At 47.6% G+C, this 18,817-nt stretch overlaps 1 protein-coding gene across 2 annotated transcripts; it reads right to left on the reverse strand.

The window, feature by feature from the left end:
- Positions 1-1,766: 1,766 nt before the first annotated feature.
- On the reverse strand, positions 1,767-13,616 carry Ctse (cathepsin E). Of its 2 annotated transcripts, XM_005375381.2 has the most exons (9): positions 13,471-13,616; positions 12,709-12,853; positions 12,035-12,152; positions 10,986-11,104; positions 7,809-8,008; positions 5,522-5,641; positions 4,407-4,548; positions 4,216-4,314; positions 1,768-2,469 (listed from the first exon to the last, which is right to left on the reverse strand). In XM_005375381.2, the coding sequence occupies exons 1-9, from the start codon at positions 13,536-13,538 to the stop codon at positions 2,305-2,307; spliced, it is 1,176 nt and encodes a 391-aa protein (XP_005375438.1). In that variant the 5' UTR covers positions 13,539-13,616; the 3' UTR covers positions 1,768-2,304. The 2 variants fall into 2 exon arrangements, with proteins under 2 accessions (XP_005375439.1, XP_005375438.1); XM_005375382.2 differs by lacking the exon at positions 4,407-4,548 and having other exon boundaries at positions 1,767-2,469.
- Positions 13,617-18,817: the final 5,201 nt, after the last annotated feature.

Genomic DNA, 18,817 nt, shown 5'->3' on the forward strand with positions numbered 1-18,817 from the left:
GCTGGGGCTTTGGGGTATAGGAAGTGAACCACTGGCCTTTACTATTTCTGAAACTTGTTCTTTTAGGGACGTTTGCAGAACTGTCCCCAACACTTTTGGAAGCCAAGTCACCAGCCACCGTCAGACTCCAGCCCCCACTTCCTCCATCCACATGGATCAAAAGTCAGCAACTTCCCTTCCCTGTCTCTGACACAAGCTCAGCCAACCTCCACCCTGCGAAGGAAGCCTGAGGTACCCCGCCCTACCTGCAGTCATTCAATAATCTAAGTAGGTCAGACACTGGGGACTCAAAAATAGAAACTAAGTTTTAACAGTAGGACTAAGACTTGGTACAAGTGAAGGGCTGTAAGGAACTAGAGGAGGAACACGTTCACCTTCCTTATAGGGAGGGGAAATTTGAAATAGAGCTCCAAGGGGGCTCGGGCAATGAGCATGTGCAGACCTCAGGCTTCCTCCGCAGGAGATGGCAGGTTCCAGCTGAAGGGCAGTGATCAAGTGTGGGCAGAGGAGGTGCTGAGCCTCTGGTGGCAGAAGGCAGAGTGCACAGGTGGGCTCCAAGTCCTCATTGATCGCTGTCATAGTGCATCCCACAGGTGGAGATTTTCATCTAGTTCTTTGAACACTGTATTAACATCTCTTCTCTGTTACCCTAAGGCTCATTGAGGGGCTACTTCAGGGACTTGCCTGCTCCTCCGATGGGCAGTGTAGAAGGATTTCTGGGAGCAGTGTGTAAGTGAGAAGGCTGGGGGTTCAGTTTGGTTGGGTTGGCTGGATGGGAGTGGAGGAAGGGGTAAAAGAGGCCAGGCTCTGGAGCACCCCTAAATTCCTGTTAACTTGGTGTCATTTGATGCACAGTAGGGCACTCCTGGGAAGTGCAGACAAAGCAGGGAAGCCTGGGACTGGAGCCAGGCTTCCAGAATATTAATTAGCCCAGCACTGGTGTGTTGGGAGGGAGGCGAGACCAGGATCAGAGCACCTGTTTGGATGGTCTTGAAATACCCTTGGCAAAAAGCAATGCCTAGCAGTGGGGCAAGGAACCAGGTTGTAGAAGCATTTTTGTAACAGAGCTGGCAGGTTGCTGTGAAGACAGTCACCATCCTGTTCTGTCATTCAGCAGACTCCGTGTGACTGTCACATCGCTTTTGTCCTCCAGTCCTCCTCTGAACATGCAGGTCCAGACTGCATCATTCAACACTGTGGGTGGCCCCTGTGCAGAAAGGACAGCAGAGAGAATGCCTGCAGGGATGGGACAGGACATTTTGCCCCCCTTAGCTCTTGGGGTGCTTTGTTCTAGAGGGAAAGTGATAAATCCTTCTTACTCAAGGCCCTTTCATCTTCAGTGAGATTCACCTTCCTGAGTAGAGATCTGTTCCCTGGTAATTCCCCGAAAGATAGTGTGGGCCTGAGCAGTGATCAGTGATCAGCACCAACTGCTAGAGCCATGAAGTAGAACACTGGAGGGAGATTTGTAGTAGACGGTGAAGGTTGACAGCTCCAAATCCATGCATCAGTGTCGACTCTGCCACCAGAGGGAACCCAACAGGAAGTATCTAGCACCACCCTTCATGTGTTTGTGGCTCTAATTCAGACCTCTGGATCTAACTACCACCTCATGAGAAAAAGGGACTCAAAGATCCACCTTGAAATGACACCAGCAAAATTCTGAATATGAGAAGCACTGTAGAAGAAAAGAGGCTGAAGAACGTTTTAAATAACGTAGGTTCAGCTTGTGTTTAAACTCTGACATAAACTAGCCAGATGTAAACACAGCCGCACATTTGTGAGACAGTGGGAGATGCTTGGGTTCTGTTTATTCAAGGATGTTAGAAATGTTTATGGGTAAAATGACATGATTCTTGGAATTTGCCTCAAAATAATCCAGGTACATGCAGCAAGAGAGGGAAGTGGGTAGTGGTGTAGAAAAGGAGGAGGGGTGCCCATGTGTGTGGGTTGCAAAATCTGATTGGGGTGCCCAGGGCTTTATTGCTGCCTCTGCCTGTGAGTATGTTTGGAGATTTTCACAGTAAAAATAAAATCAACAAAAGCAATAAAGAATATGGAAATACAATGGAATCCTTTTATTATGGTGGTGATGGAGGTGGTGTGTGTATGTGCAATGTGTGTGTGTGTGCGCACACATGTGTGTGTGTTGTCATGGTCTATTTGATCCTAATTCAAGTCGCAACTCTGGGAATGTCTGCATTCAAAAAAAAAAAAAAATGACTTTTTAACAAGTGTAAAGAATGCCTCAACCCAACAGGCCCAAGAAGTGTCAGGTAGCCAGGCAGCGACACAAAACGCTACTCAGGGGACTGCCGGGGCCAGCCCCACGCGGTTATTCCCACGGTCAAAGACGGAGTAAAATTGTCTGATGAAGACATCCCCCAGGATCCAGAGGGGCCCAGCTGGGGGCTGGATGTCGAGTCCTTGAAAGCCAGTGCTGCAGACTTGCATGCCATCCACGAAGTCCTGGGGTCAGAGAGAAGGGTGTGAGAGGCATGCAGAGAAGTAGGAAAGAGCGCCGCTTAGAGGCTGTCCTGGGCGTTGGCGGTGGCCGGCACCGAAAGGCCTCGCCCATCTAGTGCCTTCCACTCTTTTGACTGGTGGGTTTTTCTGCCTGCTTCATGCTGTCTTGCCCTAGTTTCCTCAATAAAGTGTTGTTTGCTCAAGTTTATCACCTGTGTTCTGGGATCCTGGGAACTGTCCATCTGCTAAACCTTCCACCCAACCATCATTTCACAATTTAGAAAACTGAAATGTTTTGCAGGGCTAGAAGAGGAAAAGACCTGGGCCTAAATTCTGGCTTCTTTAGATCCTAGCAAAGCTCAGGCTGAGTGTTTTCCTGATTCTGGATATTGAACCCAGGACCTTCACACTCAGCTACATCTTCAGCCCTTTTCATTTTTTATTTTCAAACAGGGTCTCACTAAGTCACTAAATTGCCCAGCCTGCACTTACACTTGTGATCTGCCTGCCTCAGCCTCCCAGAATGCTAGTATTACGGGTGTGGGCACCATGTCCAGCTTCAGGAGAGAGGTCACTTCATAAGTGGTTATCCACTGCTATATTTGCTTGTTATTCTGGGAAGAATCATTTGGCTGAACCCTTTCAGATACAAGGCAAGTTGGTTCCCTTGTTCTGCCAGAAGATTAACCCTCGGCCTTGTTTTTTAGTTTGGCAAAGAGTTGGAACCTACAAGGTAGATGTGGTCTTTTTAGCAATCATTTGAAATTTCAGGTTGCTGATTGGGGCAGGGTTGGAAATTATAGAGGGCTCAAGGGGCCTTCAGGAAAGGAAGATAATAGAAATCCACAGATGCTACAGCATCCTGCACAGACAGGAGACTCCACAGCTCCTCTGTTGCCAGAGCTTGGGGGAGTTGCCATGAAGCGGTATTTTAAAGCAAACATTTGGGTCTACTGGGACTGTTTATGTTAAGAGCTTTGAGCAGGAGTTAGAGAAATCCAAGACATAGGGATAAGGCTAACGCCTTTGTTCTTTTTTTTTTTGGTTTTTTGGTTTTTCTCCGGTACCAGGAACCGAACTCACGACCTTGCGCTTGCCAGGCAGGCGCTTTGCTGCTGAGCTAAATCCCCAGCCCCGCTAACGCCTTTGTTCTAAACTCAACCCCTCTGTTCTGGCACAAACACTCCAATTCGAGGGTGACCCTTGGGAAAATGTGTGGCCAAAGAATTGCAATGCTGACAATCTAGGCCAGTAGTAGTGTGAAGTGACTGTAAGTTTCCAAAATGCCCAGGAATTCCCTTTCTACCTCACCCTCCCATCTTGAGAATTTTCTGTAATAAATGATATTTTCTTGCCTGAGGAGGAATGTGAATTCCCATGTTATGAGAAGTATAGCCTTATCCCATACCCCTCCCTAAGCAGCTCAGATCCTGAACCATTTACTTAATTCTCCAACTCTCCATATCCTCATAGGATACATCCTACATGACATTGTGAAAACCTCCTTATACCACTTGCCCGAAGTTTGCTGCTGCTTTGGGACAGAACTGGAAATTGGAGCTAGCCCAGTGGCGTTTCCACCACGGGCGCGGTGTCCCTCTCAGAGGGAATGTCACACCACCTGAACAGGACGAGGTGGGAGGAGGGCTCAGGCAAATGCAACTCTAAGTGTGGGCGACTGTTTGAAAGAGGAAGTGACAGGGATGTGGAGAAGGCCCTCGAATACGCCAGTAAGGAAGCAGAGCTTACCAGCAGGGTGTAGGCAGTTGGGTTGAGTGTGTAGGGGAGGCCATTGATGATGAAGGTGACATCCTGCATCCCGCTGAGGTTGGCACACTCCACAGAATACTAAAGTAGAACATGGGGTCCACTCAGAGGCTCCCAAGAGCAGGCTGGGATGTCCTGCTCCTGTCCCCTCCCTGGCCCAGGCAGGCACTTACTCCTTCATCCATGTACACGGCCCCCAGGGCCTCTTGCAGCTGCTTGATCTTTCTGGGAGGGCCAGTGATCAGGGAAGTCCCTGTGTCCACAATGGCCTGGCAGCCCTCGGAGCAGAACATCATACTGTCCCCCACCTGGATTCTGAGAGCAAAGGAGCTGTTTCAGTCCCCCTTCCTTGGGGTTCCTGGCAGTTCTGCTCCCTGTCAGGCTCCAGAGGGAGGACTCCGAGCACGTTAACGATATCCGCTAACACATCTCTCCTGCACATAAGTATTTCTCAGATGTTTCTTGAGATCCGCTACAAGAAATATACTTACTTCTTGACATACTTCTCTCTCTCCCTCTCTCTTTCTCTCTCTCTGCGCTCTATTTCCCACTGTATTCCTTTCATTAAAAAATGAAGGTCAGTACCCCTAAAATGATGTCAGGACCTGCAAGTGGTAAATCCCTGCAGTCTGAAAAGCCCTCATGAGACAGTGAGCTCTCAGGCTGTTTATTTTTATCCTAAATGCTTGATACCTTGCAGGAAGTGAAACTTGAATTACACATCTTTGAGTTCCCGCACTGTCTGGCCCAGTGCTTCAGGTATGAAGCGAGCATCTGGTTCCACTTCCCCAATTTCTCCATCCCAAGGCTCAGGTTTAAGGTCTCACTTCCATGAAACCCTTCAGGGGTTCCCAGATAGAAGCTTGCTTGTCTTTTGGTGGCTCCTGTCTTGGGGCACTGACCACTCCCACTTTACGTGGCAGCAGTTTGTGTGCACGCCTCGTCTGCTCTACGAGCCTGATGAGGGCCAAGTCTGAGTTCAGTCCTCCTCCACATTCCCACATCACTCAGCACTCACAGTGAGTGGCTGTTAACGTCGAGTGAATGAAGGGTGGCAGGCTGCATGGTGCTACTTATTGTCTGTAGGAGAGGTGCACCGCATGTACAAGGGCGCCTGGTCACCTGTGCCCTTTCACCCCTCTACTTGGCACCTCTATCTCCAACCCCTACAGGAAGGGCCCAGTATCTGCGCCTAGGGACCAGCACTGTAACCCTCTGAATTCAGTTTGAGTTGAGCCTCTTTTGAATTCTTCTATTGAATTGCAACTGTTTCACGCAAGATACTCACCCTTCCAGGGCAATCTGCCAGTAGGCTTGCTTGGTGACCGGGACCCAGTTCAGGTTCCCCGAGAAATGGGAGGGGTCGTAGCCTCCAAAGGTCAGCTCGCCACCTGGGCCATCTGGGTTACTGCATGGAAAGGCATGTTGTAAAGGAGTGGCCCCTGGAAAGGCCTAGGGTAGCCTTAGCTAGGATCCCTTGCTCCACGTTCCGGCCACTCATGCCAGGTATGTAAGGCAGAAATATCAGCCTGGTCTTGCCCACCAGGACTTCCAACCACTGCATGTTGGTTAGTTTGGACCTTTTTGGCCCAAGGACAACATCTCCAGTTGGACTTGGTGGGTGAGGGGATTAAAACTGCCCATTGATACACCCCACCTGGTACTGTGAAAATTTCCTTATACCACTTGTCTGAAGTTTGCTGCTGCTTCAGGGCAGAACTGGAAGTTGGAGCCAGCCCAGTGGCCTTTCCACTGCAGGCAGTGTGTGCCTCTTAGAGTTCTGTTCAGTGACTTGTGAACCTCCTTTTGCTTCTTGGGTGGAAAAGTTATGGAGGTGGGAAATAGGGGCTCTGGGTCTGGACACAAAGAAGCTGAGTGGAGTTGAGGTCAGGACCATGCTGAGTGTACCCTTGAGGCACCCCTGAAAGACACATTTCCCTCGAGTATCAGTCCCTGTATGGTGGGGGTGGTGTTGGAGTTTCTGTGTTATTCAATCCTTTGTGTCAAGACAAAGAAGCTACTTTGAATGCAACATGACTTACTGGAGCTTGAATAGTGACTGATTTTTATTGGTGCTGATTTCCTGTGTTCTGGTACCTAGCACTATTCTGGGAAAATAGGACATGAAAGAAATTCATTTTCTCAAGGAAAAGGGTCAGAGAAGTATAAAACTCAGTGCAGTCCTGGGCAGGATGGTAACAGAGAGGTAAAATGAGTATCTGTAGGAATTTTAGGTTCTAGAGACGGAAAAGGGGAAGGAACTAACATTAGTCGATAGCCTTTGGACAAGACATTGTGGTAAGAATTTTGCCTGTGTCATCTGCTTAACTCTCACCTCAAGCTCAGGTCCATATGAGGAAACTGAGGCTCAGAGAGGTGAAGCCAAATAAATCATAGGACTTAAGTTGGGGCCAGGCTGATTGCAAAATATTTGCTATTGCCCACCATGGCTTGAACTTCCCAAAAGGCTTCCCAACAGCACCTCCAGCGCTGCCCAGGCTTGGTCTCAGCCACAGCCCTGTGGGAGACAGGGCACAGCTCAAGAGAGGAAATTCAGGATCTTCCTGTGGGAGCTGGACAGGGCAAAGGGGCTTGTCCCATCAGAGGTGAACTCAAGCCGGGCCTGCCTGGGAAAGAGTCTGAGAGATACCAGATTTCCTTCCAGGACAGGGAGGAAGATGAGCTGACCTGCCATGGATCCCAGGCAAGGGTACCTAGAAGCAGGTTGATAGTACCTAATCTTTCTTAAGATCTTTTCAACTGCTATGTGTAACCATTTTTGCAGTTTGTGGCAATATATACATAATATAGAAATTACTGCCAACTATTTTTGAGTGTATAGCTCAGAAGTACTAAGAACATTCACACTGTTAGAAAGCCAGTCTCCAGAACCTTTGTCTTTTTCAGAACTGAGACTTTATATACTCATAAAACCAGAACCCTTTCTCCCTCTTCCACTGGTCCCGGTGACCACCACTGTACTTGCTGCCTTTATTTCATTACTTGAGGTACCTTGTAAAAGTACAATCGTATAATATCTGTCTTTCTATGACTAGGTTATTTCACTTAACATAATGCCCTCACATTTAATCCATGTTCTAGCATGTATCAGAATTTCTTTCCTTTTCAAGACTTAATAATATTCCATTGTAAGGATGTACCACATTTTGTTTATCCATCTGTTAGTATGTAATTATTTTATTTCTCAGCTTGCCTTATAATTTTTCCTTCCTTCCCCAGTTGTGTAAACTATTCCTGTTTCATTGTGTCCCAGTATCTAGCATTGTGTTCAGCATATAATAAAAGCTTGATATTAATTGCATGAATCATTAGCCAATTCCAGAGATCAAGAAATTCAACCCACTGTGGTAGAGTTTACAAAATGTTTATCACAACTACTTTATGAGGCAGATACCATGCCCTCAACATCCAGAGCGTTTGAGTGCCCAGGATCATACAGTTGGTAACAGGCCAAGCAAGAGATCCAAGCCACATCTTTGATGGCTAGACCTCTGTCCTACCTCATCTCCCTGCAGTCTTCCCCAGCCTGACCTGGTGGGCTCCGCAGGACTTACCTGCTCATGTAGACAGAAAACATTGGCAGAGCCACCAGGTTCTGGGCCATCATGTTGTCAAACACCGGGGTCACGCCTCCAGCAGCCAAGGAGGGGTATCCCAGGCCCAGAATTCCATCAAACTCCGCATGCACAAAGGTGTTGCCCGGCTCTCTGACACTTTCTCCGAACTGCTGGCCAACCACAGTGAGTCCTTCCACCTGAGGGAAAAGGCCCACAGGAGAATTGGACAGGGGGACTGGCAGAGGGTCGCAGATTCCTGGGTTCTCCTTTTGTCCTGAAGCTAATTCTTCTTCCCTCAACTTTTCCTGATTAAATGGGCACAAAGATTGTTGCCAAATCCCCAACCTCTTCATTTCTTTATCTAAATTTAAATGAACTAAACACAATACAGAAATTGTAAGTGTATGGTTCAATACTTTTTCACACACTTTATGCACTCAGGTAACCTAGTTCCAAAACCAAGAAACAAGACATACCCAACCCCAGAACCCTTTTGCGCACTGTTAGTCAATCATTGCTTCCCTCCCCAGGAGAACCACCCTCCTGACTTCGAACTGCATGTATTTGGTTCTGCCTGCTTTTAATCTTATATAAGTTGAGTCATCCAGTGTGATGCTGATATCCAGCTTCTGTCACTTAACATAGTGCTTGTTGAATGCTGCCTTATTGCCCTGGGTGGGATCCTAAACACAATACTGAATAAAAATAATAAGAGCATTCTTGTCTCAGCCTTGACCTCAGAGAAAAGTCTCTTAGCAATTCACCATTAAATACAAAGTTTGTTGTGGGCTTTTTTGTAGGTTTTATTTTATCAGCTTAAGGAAGTTACTTTTTATTTGAAGTTAATAATTCCTTTAAAGTCATGAATAGATGTTGTATTTTATCAGTGGAGATTATCATGACTTTTCTATTTTTATTCTCTTAGGTGATAAATCCTTAGGAAGAAATGACTTTGAGTTGAGATGTATTATGAGATTTTATTTGCTAGTAAATATTTTGTTTAGAACTTTGGTATCTACATTCATAAGAAAGAGATTGCCTAATTCTTATAATACCCCTTTCAAGTTTTATTATTAAAGTTATGTTTCATAAGTGAGTTATGAAGTGTTCCTTATTTACTGATTTTCTGGAAGAGTATTATAAGACTGATGTTATTTCTTTTCTAAATGTTTAGAAGAATTTACCAGTGAGGTGCCCTGGGTCTGGGGTTTTCTTTGCAGAAATATATAAAATAACAGTTAATAGTTAGAGTAGATATGGGACTATTTGTATCATCTATTTTTTCTTGTGTCAGTTTTGCATGAACACCATTTCTCAAGATAGTTCCCTATTCTTTTAATTGTAAAATTTATCAATATAAACTATTCTCGATATACTTCTAGTTAATTAATTAATTTCATGCCAGGAATCAAACTCAGGGCCTTGTGCTTGCCAGTCAGGCACTGTGCCCCTGAGCTACATCCCCAGCTCCTTTTATTTTAATGTCTGTAAGTAATATCCTCTTTTCATTGTTAAGATTGCTAAATTGTATTTTCTTTCATTTTTCTTAATTAGTCATACTAGAGATTTATTAGTTCTATTATTCTTTGCAATGAGTTAATTTTGGGTTTTATTGGTTTACTATGTAGTATGACTTTCCTAGTTTATTGATGTTTTTCTTCTCTTTATTACACCTCTCCTTTTACTTTTTGGGGGTTTGGTTTGGGGTTTTTGGTTAGTGATTTTTTTATTGTTTATTTGTTGTTGGAAATAGAGGCTTAAACCATTGATTTTTCTACCATCGGCATTTCAGTTTTTAATTATCCCCTTAGGACAGCATTGGCTGCATCCACAAATTTTGGCAAGTCTTATGTATATGAGCTTGTATTTTAGATAACTGACTACCTGCAATTGCAGTGTAGCTTACACACTGTATTGCAGAATGTAGCTTCAGACCTGTAGCTGCAGTGTGAGGTCTACAGTTCTAGCAGCAAAAGGAGAAGACAGATATCAGGTCTGAGAAGCATGGGTTGGAACCTGGGAGGGTGGATGCAGACATCTATTGTTCTCTAATGGCCTCCAACCTCAATGGTGTGGGGTGTCCTGCAGCAGAAGCTGAGCCTGTTTGCTACAGAGGTGCATGCATATATGGCCCTTGAGCCAGAAAAGCTGAAGGAGAAAGTATTGGAAGCTGGAACTGCTGAGGGTGTGGCTGCCATCCTGTACCAACTGGGTGTCTGGCAGAGGAGCGGCACAGTGTAGGTTAGGGTTCCCCTTCCCATGCCAATTTCAGTCCCTTCCCTGCTTTTCAGAAGTCATTACAGTTATCAGCTTAGAGCGCAGCCTTCTGAAGAGTTATGTGTACTTTTACATATACATGTATAATGTATTTTTATACACATACACAGGGTTCCAGTAGTGTATTATTTTATCTGTATGTTTTCTATGTATGATTTTTTACATACAAAGTTTTTTTCTGCTTTGGCATTTTTTCACCTAATAATGCTTCCTACCCTCACCCACTTTGGAAGGATGTTGATGGAGGCTGGGCCCTGCCAACTCTGCACAGCTCCAGAACCCTCAGGGAGCGGATCCACTTTCTTTTCCCCAAGGCCTAGGCATGCGTTGCAGCCCATACACCTGTATGAAGTCCCCAGGAGGACCAGGACTCTCTTGGTGCTGTTTTTACTCCTGTCTGATTTCTAGAGACCCAGGACCCCTCAGCCCTTTGGTCAAGGAGAGTTTAAGAAGCAGCTCACAAGACCCTGGGGTTTTATTTTGACATCTGCATTCTGCCTTGTTGCTGTGGTGGGGCTCCTGTGTCCTAACTGTCCCCTTCTTTCACTGAGTCCTGCCACCTGCTGCCCTATGTTTTGAACTTCTTTATCTTTCCAGGTCTTGCCTCCTTGTGTGCCTGAAGACTGGTGATCCCTTACCACAGGCATTGTGCACAGGACAGTGCTTCCTGGGGGAGACCCCTGAGCCAGCCCTGGAGGGCCAGGTGCCCTGAGCAGACAGGCCCCCTGCCACTGTCTGGGAAGGGGTTGTGGCTGCTTTCCTTTTTCCTACAGTCTATCCCTACCTCTGCTTCCTACCTCTTCCTGAGGCAGATCTGTCAGTGCCCTCTAAGACCTTCAATGTTCTTTCCCCATGAGCTCCGGGGCGAAAGAGAAAAGACGAAAGGATCGCACTCACAGAGACTTGGTCGGCTCCAATGATCCCAGTCAAGCTCCCGGTCCCATACTGAATGGAGAAAGGATTCCCCACCTCACTGTAGGTGCTGGATTGGGAAGGGTGGAACACGGGGTGCGTCTCTGGAAAGCAAAGTTGCAGTTCACTGTCCTCATCCCTGCCCCAGAGATGCAGGGCCTCTTCCTCCAGCTCCAGACACTGAACAGGGACCCCTGGAAAGGCTGGCAATGGCGCTCTCCAGTGAGGTGCCACAGACCCCCCAAGCCACAGGTGTGGCTGCCTGAGACCAAATAGTTGTTCCTGGGCAAACCTGATTGCCTGCAATGACCTCATGAGGCACACCAAGATAAGCACCATTTATCAGGCGCCAGAAGCAGTCCAAGACGTCAGTATAGGTCAGAGCTTGCCTTCAAAGAAACTGAGGGGTAAACAATTACCACTCCAGGAAATTGCTCCCAAGTCTGCCCAACCTTGAGAACACCTAGCTTCAGGACTGCCAGAGACCTTCTGTCTCTGGGACTTGTCTTTCATAGAACAAGACATCTTTCTCTTTTTCTTTTTCCAATCTTCACTGAAACCTCTGAATTACTTCCAGATGGACACATTCATGCCATAGTGCCCCACAAGCCCTAGCTCTGTGGGAGAAAGGCCACCAAGCCTCCTTGAAGGAGGTGAACTGCTAGTGCTGGATCGTACCCACCTGCCTGCCCAGAAAGACTCAATCAAATGGAACTTTCTCCCATATTCCTTTGGCTGTACCAAAGGAAGTGAGTCATCAACTTAAAGATTTCTCTTTGCAGTGGCTAGTTTTGTCCTTATTAATCCTGACCAGTATGAAAGCTCTTGCCTTGTACAGCAGCCAAGTTTTATCTCTCTTCCTGGCCTAGCCCTATTTGGATTGTAAGCAGCTCTGGGCAGATCCAGAGATGGGGAGGGCAACACGGGAGGGCCAGTTTCGGGAAACTAAGTCCCCCACCCTCAGAGTGCCAGCCCTGACCTCCCAGTGCAGAACCCATCATTTATTTGCCACTGGGTCTCCTGGCCCTACTTACTGCAGGCTGGGCTGGTGCAGTAGACGGAGGGAACCCAGAGGTTGGAGGAGCCAGTGTCGAAGATGACAGTGAAGTTTTGTGGTGGGGAGCCGATGGAGATAGTGCCAAAGTATTCCATCTGCAGGGAAGGGAGAAGGGACGTGGGTGTGGGTGGTGAGGAGGGGACGGTGTTCAGTAGGGGTCCAAGGTTGATGTCTAGGGCCAGAGCCTGGGGTCTGGGGACTAGAGCTTACAGAGCTTAGGAAGGAAAACATAGAAGGACCTGAGAGAGGTCATGCGAGAAGAGCTCAAGTCAAGCCCCAGAGTGACTGGATTTAATTTTACTCGCCTTATCCTGACTTTCCTGATAACATCATGGGCAAGGCAAGGGAAGCAGATCCATTTTACGGATCAGGAGATGGGGGCTGGGAAAAGCCAAGTTCTTTGCCTAATGTCAGAACTAGGAGCTGCCCGTCTGAGAACAGAATCAGGCTCTTTCCTTTTGAAGTGCTCATCACCTTCAGCCCTTTCCTCCTGCAGAAAGCTCTGTGCACTGGGGCCCGGGTGATCAGACCATGTGAAATACCCAAGCAGCAGAATCTGTGAGAGTCTTCAGTACTGACACTGATATAGCTAAGGCTAAGCCTTTCTCCCTTTCCTGCCTTTCCCCATCCCTACAGCCCGGGAGGCCTCACATCCAGGTAGTTGATGAGGGGCTCATTGGCACTCTGGATGGTGGAGCACTGGTCCAAGTCCAAGTTCTGGGATTTCCAGAGCTCAGTGAGCTGGCCCTGGGCCCGCAGCTTCTTCCGGAGGGACTCACGCCTGCTGAGGAGCACCCTGTAGACAAAGCCCTGTGTGAGGAGGGGTGAAGCCCAGCCTCCCTCTTCTCCCCCAACCCTTTCCACTGCATTTACTCTGAGCTAACCAGAGAACAACCTGCAGGGTCCCTCTTGGCCCCCAGCCTGCCATCCTCTGCCCTCCAGACTCTTGGAATCTTGGCATGGGACATGTCTGTCCTCCTGGCTATGGACTCTGTGAGGTCTTGTAAGGTATAGGTATAAGATCCAATTATCTGCAGTTTTACCTGAACCCTTTGAAGGGCTGATTTAAAGGGACAAAAAAAGCTCAGTGAAGCTCAGTTACATTTGAGAAGAAGTTATGTGAACCTTTTGAGCTACAAACCACAGTTGCAGGCTCTTGCTCTTTTGCAAGCTGAGCAGTGACCTGGGGCTGGGGCAAGGCCTCCACTACAGGTGGAGCCAGGGGTTGACTTGCCAGGGAATGGAGGTCAAGGCCAAGTACACAGTGACCACTGGAAAACCTTTCCAGGGATCATGCAAGCCCTCACTTTCTTTTCTTCTGTCCTCTTTCCCCATCAGCTTTTTCCCTCAAGCAGCCCCGCATTGGGGGGTGGTGTCCCCCAGTTGAGCTCAGGGCTGGGGACACTGCCTCACCTGTGAAGGGCTCCTGGGGCCTCTCCCAGCTCCAGGAGCACCAGCAGAAGAAGCAGGAATGTTTTCATTGTGGTCCGAACAGCAGCTTCTCTCACTCTGCTGAGGTCTGTCTTCCTCCTCTTTTCTCCTTTCACACAGTGCAGGGGAACCAACTCTTCCGGTGCTCAGATCTGCCCTGCCCTGCCCAGTCTGAGGACCCAATGATAAGGCTGGAGTTAATAGTCTTGCCCAGAGCAAGCAGCGTGTGTAACAAGCCATTCCTTCCCCACCCTGCACCCTCCTCTGCTGCAATGGGGGTGCTGATCTGCGGTGGAACTTGGGAGTCCATACAATCCCAGGCTCAGCTTCTCCCAGGGTCTCCAGCACCCTAGACTCTGTTAATTGGCTGTGACAGCAACGTGTCCCGGGACACTAGGAGGCCACTGTGGAACTGGTGCCCTGAGTGGCAGAACTGAAGACTCCAGCTGAGTAGAAATCAAATAGTCATATGTGTGGCAGGATTGTCACTCAAGATATACGAATCGGGCTATTTTGTCTGTATTTTTTGTTCTCTCCTCATCCCCTCAGATGCCCCAAAGGCAGCTTATCTTTCCATCGCTGAGGATAAGCAGACGCTAGCAATGCCCAAAAGCCCTGACATGGGGAGATCGGCCATGGATTTGTGGGAACGGCTTCCCCATTCCAAGGACTTGATGAATCTGGGGCTGGGCTGTGTGGGGGACACAGAGAGGTCAAAAGTCTGGGGGTTTCTCATCATTCTAGGAATCTACTAAGCATTTCTGGACCCAAAAAGTTTTGGCTTAGCTCCTCCAGCATACACTGAGGGTCAGCGAGGGCACATGGGCTGCTGTCAGCCCCTGTGCTGGTTTTTCAGGGCTGTGGGATGAGGCACCACAGGTTGCATGGCTTGAACAACATTTGTTTTCTCATGATCTGGAAGGCTGGAAGTCCCGGATGAAGGTGCGGCCAGTACTGGTTGTTTCTGAGGCTGTCCGTGTCTTTCTCTGATCTTCCTGTGTGTGACTGCATCTTCATCCCCCACCTTTATAGGGACACGTCACACTAGGCTAACACTCCTGAAGACCTCATTTAACCTTAATACCTTTTCAAAGACCCTGACTCTGGAAAGGGTCATATTTTGAGGTGCTGGAGGTTAGGACTTTAACATACTCATTTTGGGAAACACAGTGCAGCCCATAAATAGTGCCTGAGCACAACAGGATCTTCAACTGGCAAGTGGGGCCAAGGACGGGGTTGGGATGAAGGGCTTGGGATTAAGTTATCTCACCATCAGGAAAACTCTTTCCTTACCTTGACTCAAGTTGACCAGCCTTTCTGAGCCATAGCAGCATAGGCCACCACCACTGTCACACGTGCCCATGCTTTCAAGGGGCACCAGGCCTGAAAGAGGAATTAGGGGATCAGGGTCTAGGTTTAGCTCTGCCCTAGCCAGCTGGTGTTCTGATGATTCTTAACTGCTTCGGCCTCTGCTTTTCTCCTCTAAAGGCCAGAGAACAGCAAGTTTAGAATGTGGACCTAAATCAAACTTTCCTTTGGGTTCAGAAATGGTAGTAGACTTCCATAATGAGGAGAAACACCCAGAACTTTGACCCCTGACTCCAAGGCAGCAAAGCCTTTTTAGCATTTGTTCCTTTCCCAGGAGCCCGTCTCTCTGACCTTTCACTGGGGACACAGGTCTGTGTACCCCAGAAGGGCAAGGGGAAGCTGGGAGGGGCTTGCTGAGAGCATTTGTTTTGGCACTAAGCTCTGCCATGATTGCCTCACAGCAGTTAGTCTTGTCATCTGCCAATTACCTGGCCTACACCAGCAGGTGTTTAGGAAGATTGAATACACAAAATAAGGTGTCTGAAAGTGCTCAACAAGCTCCAGTGTGCTGCAGAGACTGAAGGTCATCACTAGAAAAACCTTGAGCTAGAAGACTTCTTGGAGACCCTCAAGCAAATCTACACAGCAGATGAGGAAACTGAGGCACAGAGAGGCAGAGTGACAGGTCCCAGAGCATGTGGTTCACTTATGGCCGGGTGAGGATGAGGTCCCAGGCCTCCTAACTCCTAGCCCTGGATCTTTCTGCCACAGAATTTTAGCATCCTTGTCTCCGAGCTGCTGAAGTGAGCGGGTCAGAGCTCTCCCTCCTTCCCCATCCCCCAGACCTCTCCCCACTTCCCTCTGACCTGGGATCACCAAAAGTCAAGGATTGGACTGGTCCAGGCTTGGAAAAGCTGACTGGCCAAGCAACTGGGGCTGCCTGGCTTGATGGACTAGACACAGCCTGACCTGTCTTCTAGGAAGTCCAGGGCTTGGCTGGATTTTGGAAGGTCTGCCAAGGGTTAGAAGTGGGTCCCCGGGGACATTTGTGAGAACTAATAATGGATTGTGTCCTGTCTGGGAACACAGGGCCCACACCTGCCCTGGCTGCTGCTTCTTGGGCCCTCCCAGGCTGCAGCTGAAATTGCTGTGGAGAATGCGACCACTCTCTGGAGACCAAAAGCCTCTGGGCTTGTGTGTGATGGTGCGGGTGTGGCCTTCGAGAAAAGGCCGAGGGAAGATAGTTCAGGGTGAATGTAGGGAACAGTATAGGCAAAGACCTAGAACGTCAGTGCTGGTAGAAGGGCTCTGGGGAGAGAGGCCCTCAGGAAGGTGGGTAGGAGGCCAGCATTTGAAAGCTGTTGGTGGTGACACTATGTAATCAACTTCTCTCTGCTTCAGCTTACAGAAGGTGAATTAAGATAAGAGGACAATTGTTCAGTGCCCTGTGGAAACCAGATATATCAGGCCTTGGTAATGTTGAAGACAGAATGCTCAGAGGTGGGTTGATGGGGTGATAGCTCAGGACAGTGTGTGCTGTGACGCAAGCTGGCTCCTGGTAGCAAGGAATCCGTACTGCAGGGCGCTCTTGGCCCTAGCTCTGGTCATAGCACTAGCTCTGTATGAAAATGTTCCAATCTCTTTCTTGTTAGAGTTGCTGAAGGAAGGAAAATCCACCATGCTGTGTGTAGCTCAGCAGAAAAAGGCCTGGGAAGGGACATCTGGATCCAGTCTTGGCTTGGCCAGTAACTGGCCATCTGACCCTAGATAGAACACATCTCTTTAAATCTAGTTTCCTTGCCGATGAATTGAAGAGGTTGGGTGGATATAATAACAAGGAACATTTTGGGGCATAAACTGTGTGCTAGGCTCTGAGTGAAGGAGTTTGCAAGCATTAGCTTCTTCAGTTCTCACACCAATCCTATCAGGTAGGTATTTGAAAGGCCACTTTACAGATGAGGTAGTTAAGGCACAGCGGGTTTAAGTAACTTGCATAAGGTACTGTAACCAGGATACAAAACTGGGTTTCCTGACTTTAAAGTTGATGTGTATGAGCATGGTACTGGATTGCGTGATCTCTAGGGTCTTAATGCTAAAATATTCTTCAGAGAGAGACAGAGACAAAGACAGAGACAGAGACAGAGAGACAGAGACAGAGAGAGACAGAGACAGAGAGACAGAGGCAGAATGACAGAGACAGAGAACATTGCAGGGCATTCTTATTGTAAAAAGAGAAGTGTCGAAGGAAGGGAAAAGAAAAAAGCAATAGAAGGAAAAAATGGAAACCAAGTTTATAAATAAGGAGGGGAAGAAGGGTTGAAGAAAAGGAAGGGGATTGGGGAAAAAAGAATCAAATATGTCATGTACAGGTACAAATTCCCTATGATGAATGTGATCATTATGTGCATCTAAGATGTACCAATAAAATTATTTTTTAAAAAGCTGCAAAAAAGGAGAAGCGTCGTGCAGGTGTGGTGTGGAGGTGTGGTGCTGCCGGAAGGGGGAGCTTCTCACTGCTTATCCTTTGTAAGCACGTTCTATTTTGCCTCTGCAAGGATTGTTATTGCATTGCTAACAAGTGCAAAACTCCCCCCCACCACTTCTGTTAGCCCCCACACCCTCAGGGAATTGTGAAAAAAATTAAAATTTCATGTACTCATGCCATTTGTGTATTTCGAAAAGAGAGACTCTGGCAATAAGCATTCATGCAGGCTCTCACCACGCCAAGAATTCATTCCTTTGAGTCAGTTCCACAGCTCCTGTCAGTTCCACCCTGGAAAAATGAACTTTAGGTTGGAAACTGCTGCGGCACAGTCAGCAGAAGACACAAGCAGTGTGGAAGTTCCTCACCTCAATTTTGCCCCTGCATGTACACATATGCACATGCATGTGCGTGCACATGACTGTGCTTGTAAAGCAGGAAGAGCAGTTCATGCGCTGGTTTTGCCAGACAGCAGGATACATATTGCCACAGCCAGCATTTGTGCTTGCTCTTGAGCCCAGACTTCAAAAGCAGACAAATTAGCACTTGAGTTCTAGCTCTGCCACTTAACAGATGGTTGTGTGACAGTAGGGGCGTTTTGGAGCCTCTGATTCTTCCACCATGTAAGAGGAGGAAAGATTTCCTTGTAGAATGATGTGAGGATTCCATGCTGTCCAGCCTGAGGCTTGATTCCAGCTGAGCCCTTAGTACCAGTACACTGGCCGAGTCACGTGGACAGGGCAGGTGCCTGGCTCTGACCCTTCTCATACCACACATTGCTCTAGGTGTCTTGAAGTTAGCAGGACCAGGCACGTGAAGGGATTTATGCAAAGTCACATAACCGGTAATGATGGAACCAGGCTCAAGCTCAGGAAGCTGTTCTATACCATGTGTGATCGTAAACATACCTCTCATCTGCTGTCTACACTCATGTATATGTCCCTGTTTGTATTAACACTGAAATATGTGCTGAAGGTCATTACTCTCCTGTGTATTTTAATTGTTCTGGAAAGTTACTGAGGCTTCTCCTGAGAGTCCTTGGGAAAGTTCTTAGGCTATGGATAGAATAAAGGTAGAATTTCAAACTCAGTCTCTCCTTCCAGGTGAATTTGTTTCCACTCCTCAACTTCTTGTTGGTTTTTGTTGTTGTTTCATTTTTCATTTGTACAGGGAATTGAACTCATGACCTGCTTACCAGGCAGGCGCTGAGCTATACCCCTGGCTCTCTTGTTTTGTTTCTAGTCTGTTAACTGCTCTGGAAACCCACAGAAGGAAGGTGAATTAAGAGTATACCTATTTCAAGATACCAAGGCACTCACCTGACTTTCTTTTGGGCAGGTTTTTTTTTTTTTTGGTTTTTTTTTTTTTTGGTACTGGGAATCGAACTCAGGACCTTGCATTTGCCAAGCAAGGTGCTTTGCCACTGAGCTATATCCCTGACCTCTTGCGGCAGGTTTAACAGGACTCAGCAAGCTTCTAAAGGAAGCCCCAAATACCACTGACAGTTCACAGAAAAATCCTCATGTTTTGTCTCATTGA

Source organism: Chinchilla lanigera, unplaced genomic scaffold, assembly GCF_000276665.1.
Source record: "Chinchilla lanigera isolate Chin_1 unplaced genomic scaffold, ChiLan1.0 scaffold00005, whole genome shotgun sequence".
Taxonomy (NCBI): Eukaryota; Metazoa; Chordata; class Mammalia; order Rodentia; family Chinchillidae; genus Chinchilla; species Chinchilla lanigera.

What these genes read in the sequence shown, in the direction of transcription:
- Ctse (XM_005375381.2), bottom strand. Translation starts at nt 13,538, where the DNA reads ATGAAAACATTCCTGCTTCTTCTGCTGGTGCTCCTGGAGCTGGGAGAG. An exon ending in TGGCAGATTGCCCTGGAAGG is followed by an intron (nt 4,549 to 5,521) that starts GTGAGTATCTTG and finishes CTTTGCTCTCAG; the next exon opens with AATCCAGGTGGGGGACAGTA. An exon ending in CAACTGCCTACACCCTGCTG is followed by an intron (nt 2,470 to 4,215) that starts GTAAGCTCTGCT and finishes CTCTGACCCCAG; the next exon opens with GACTTCGTGGATGGCATGCA.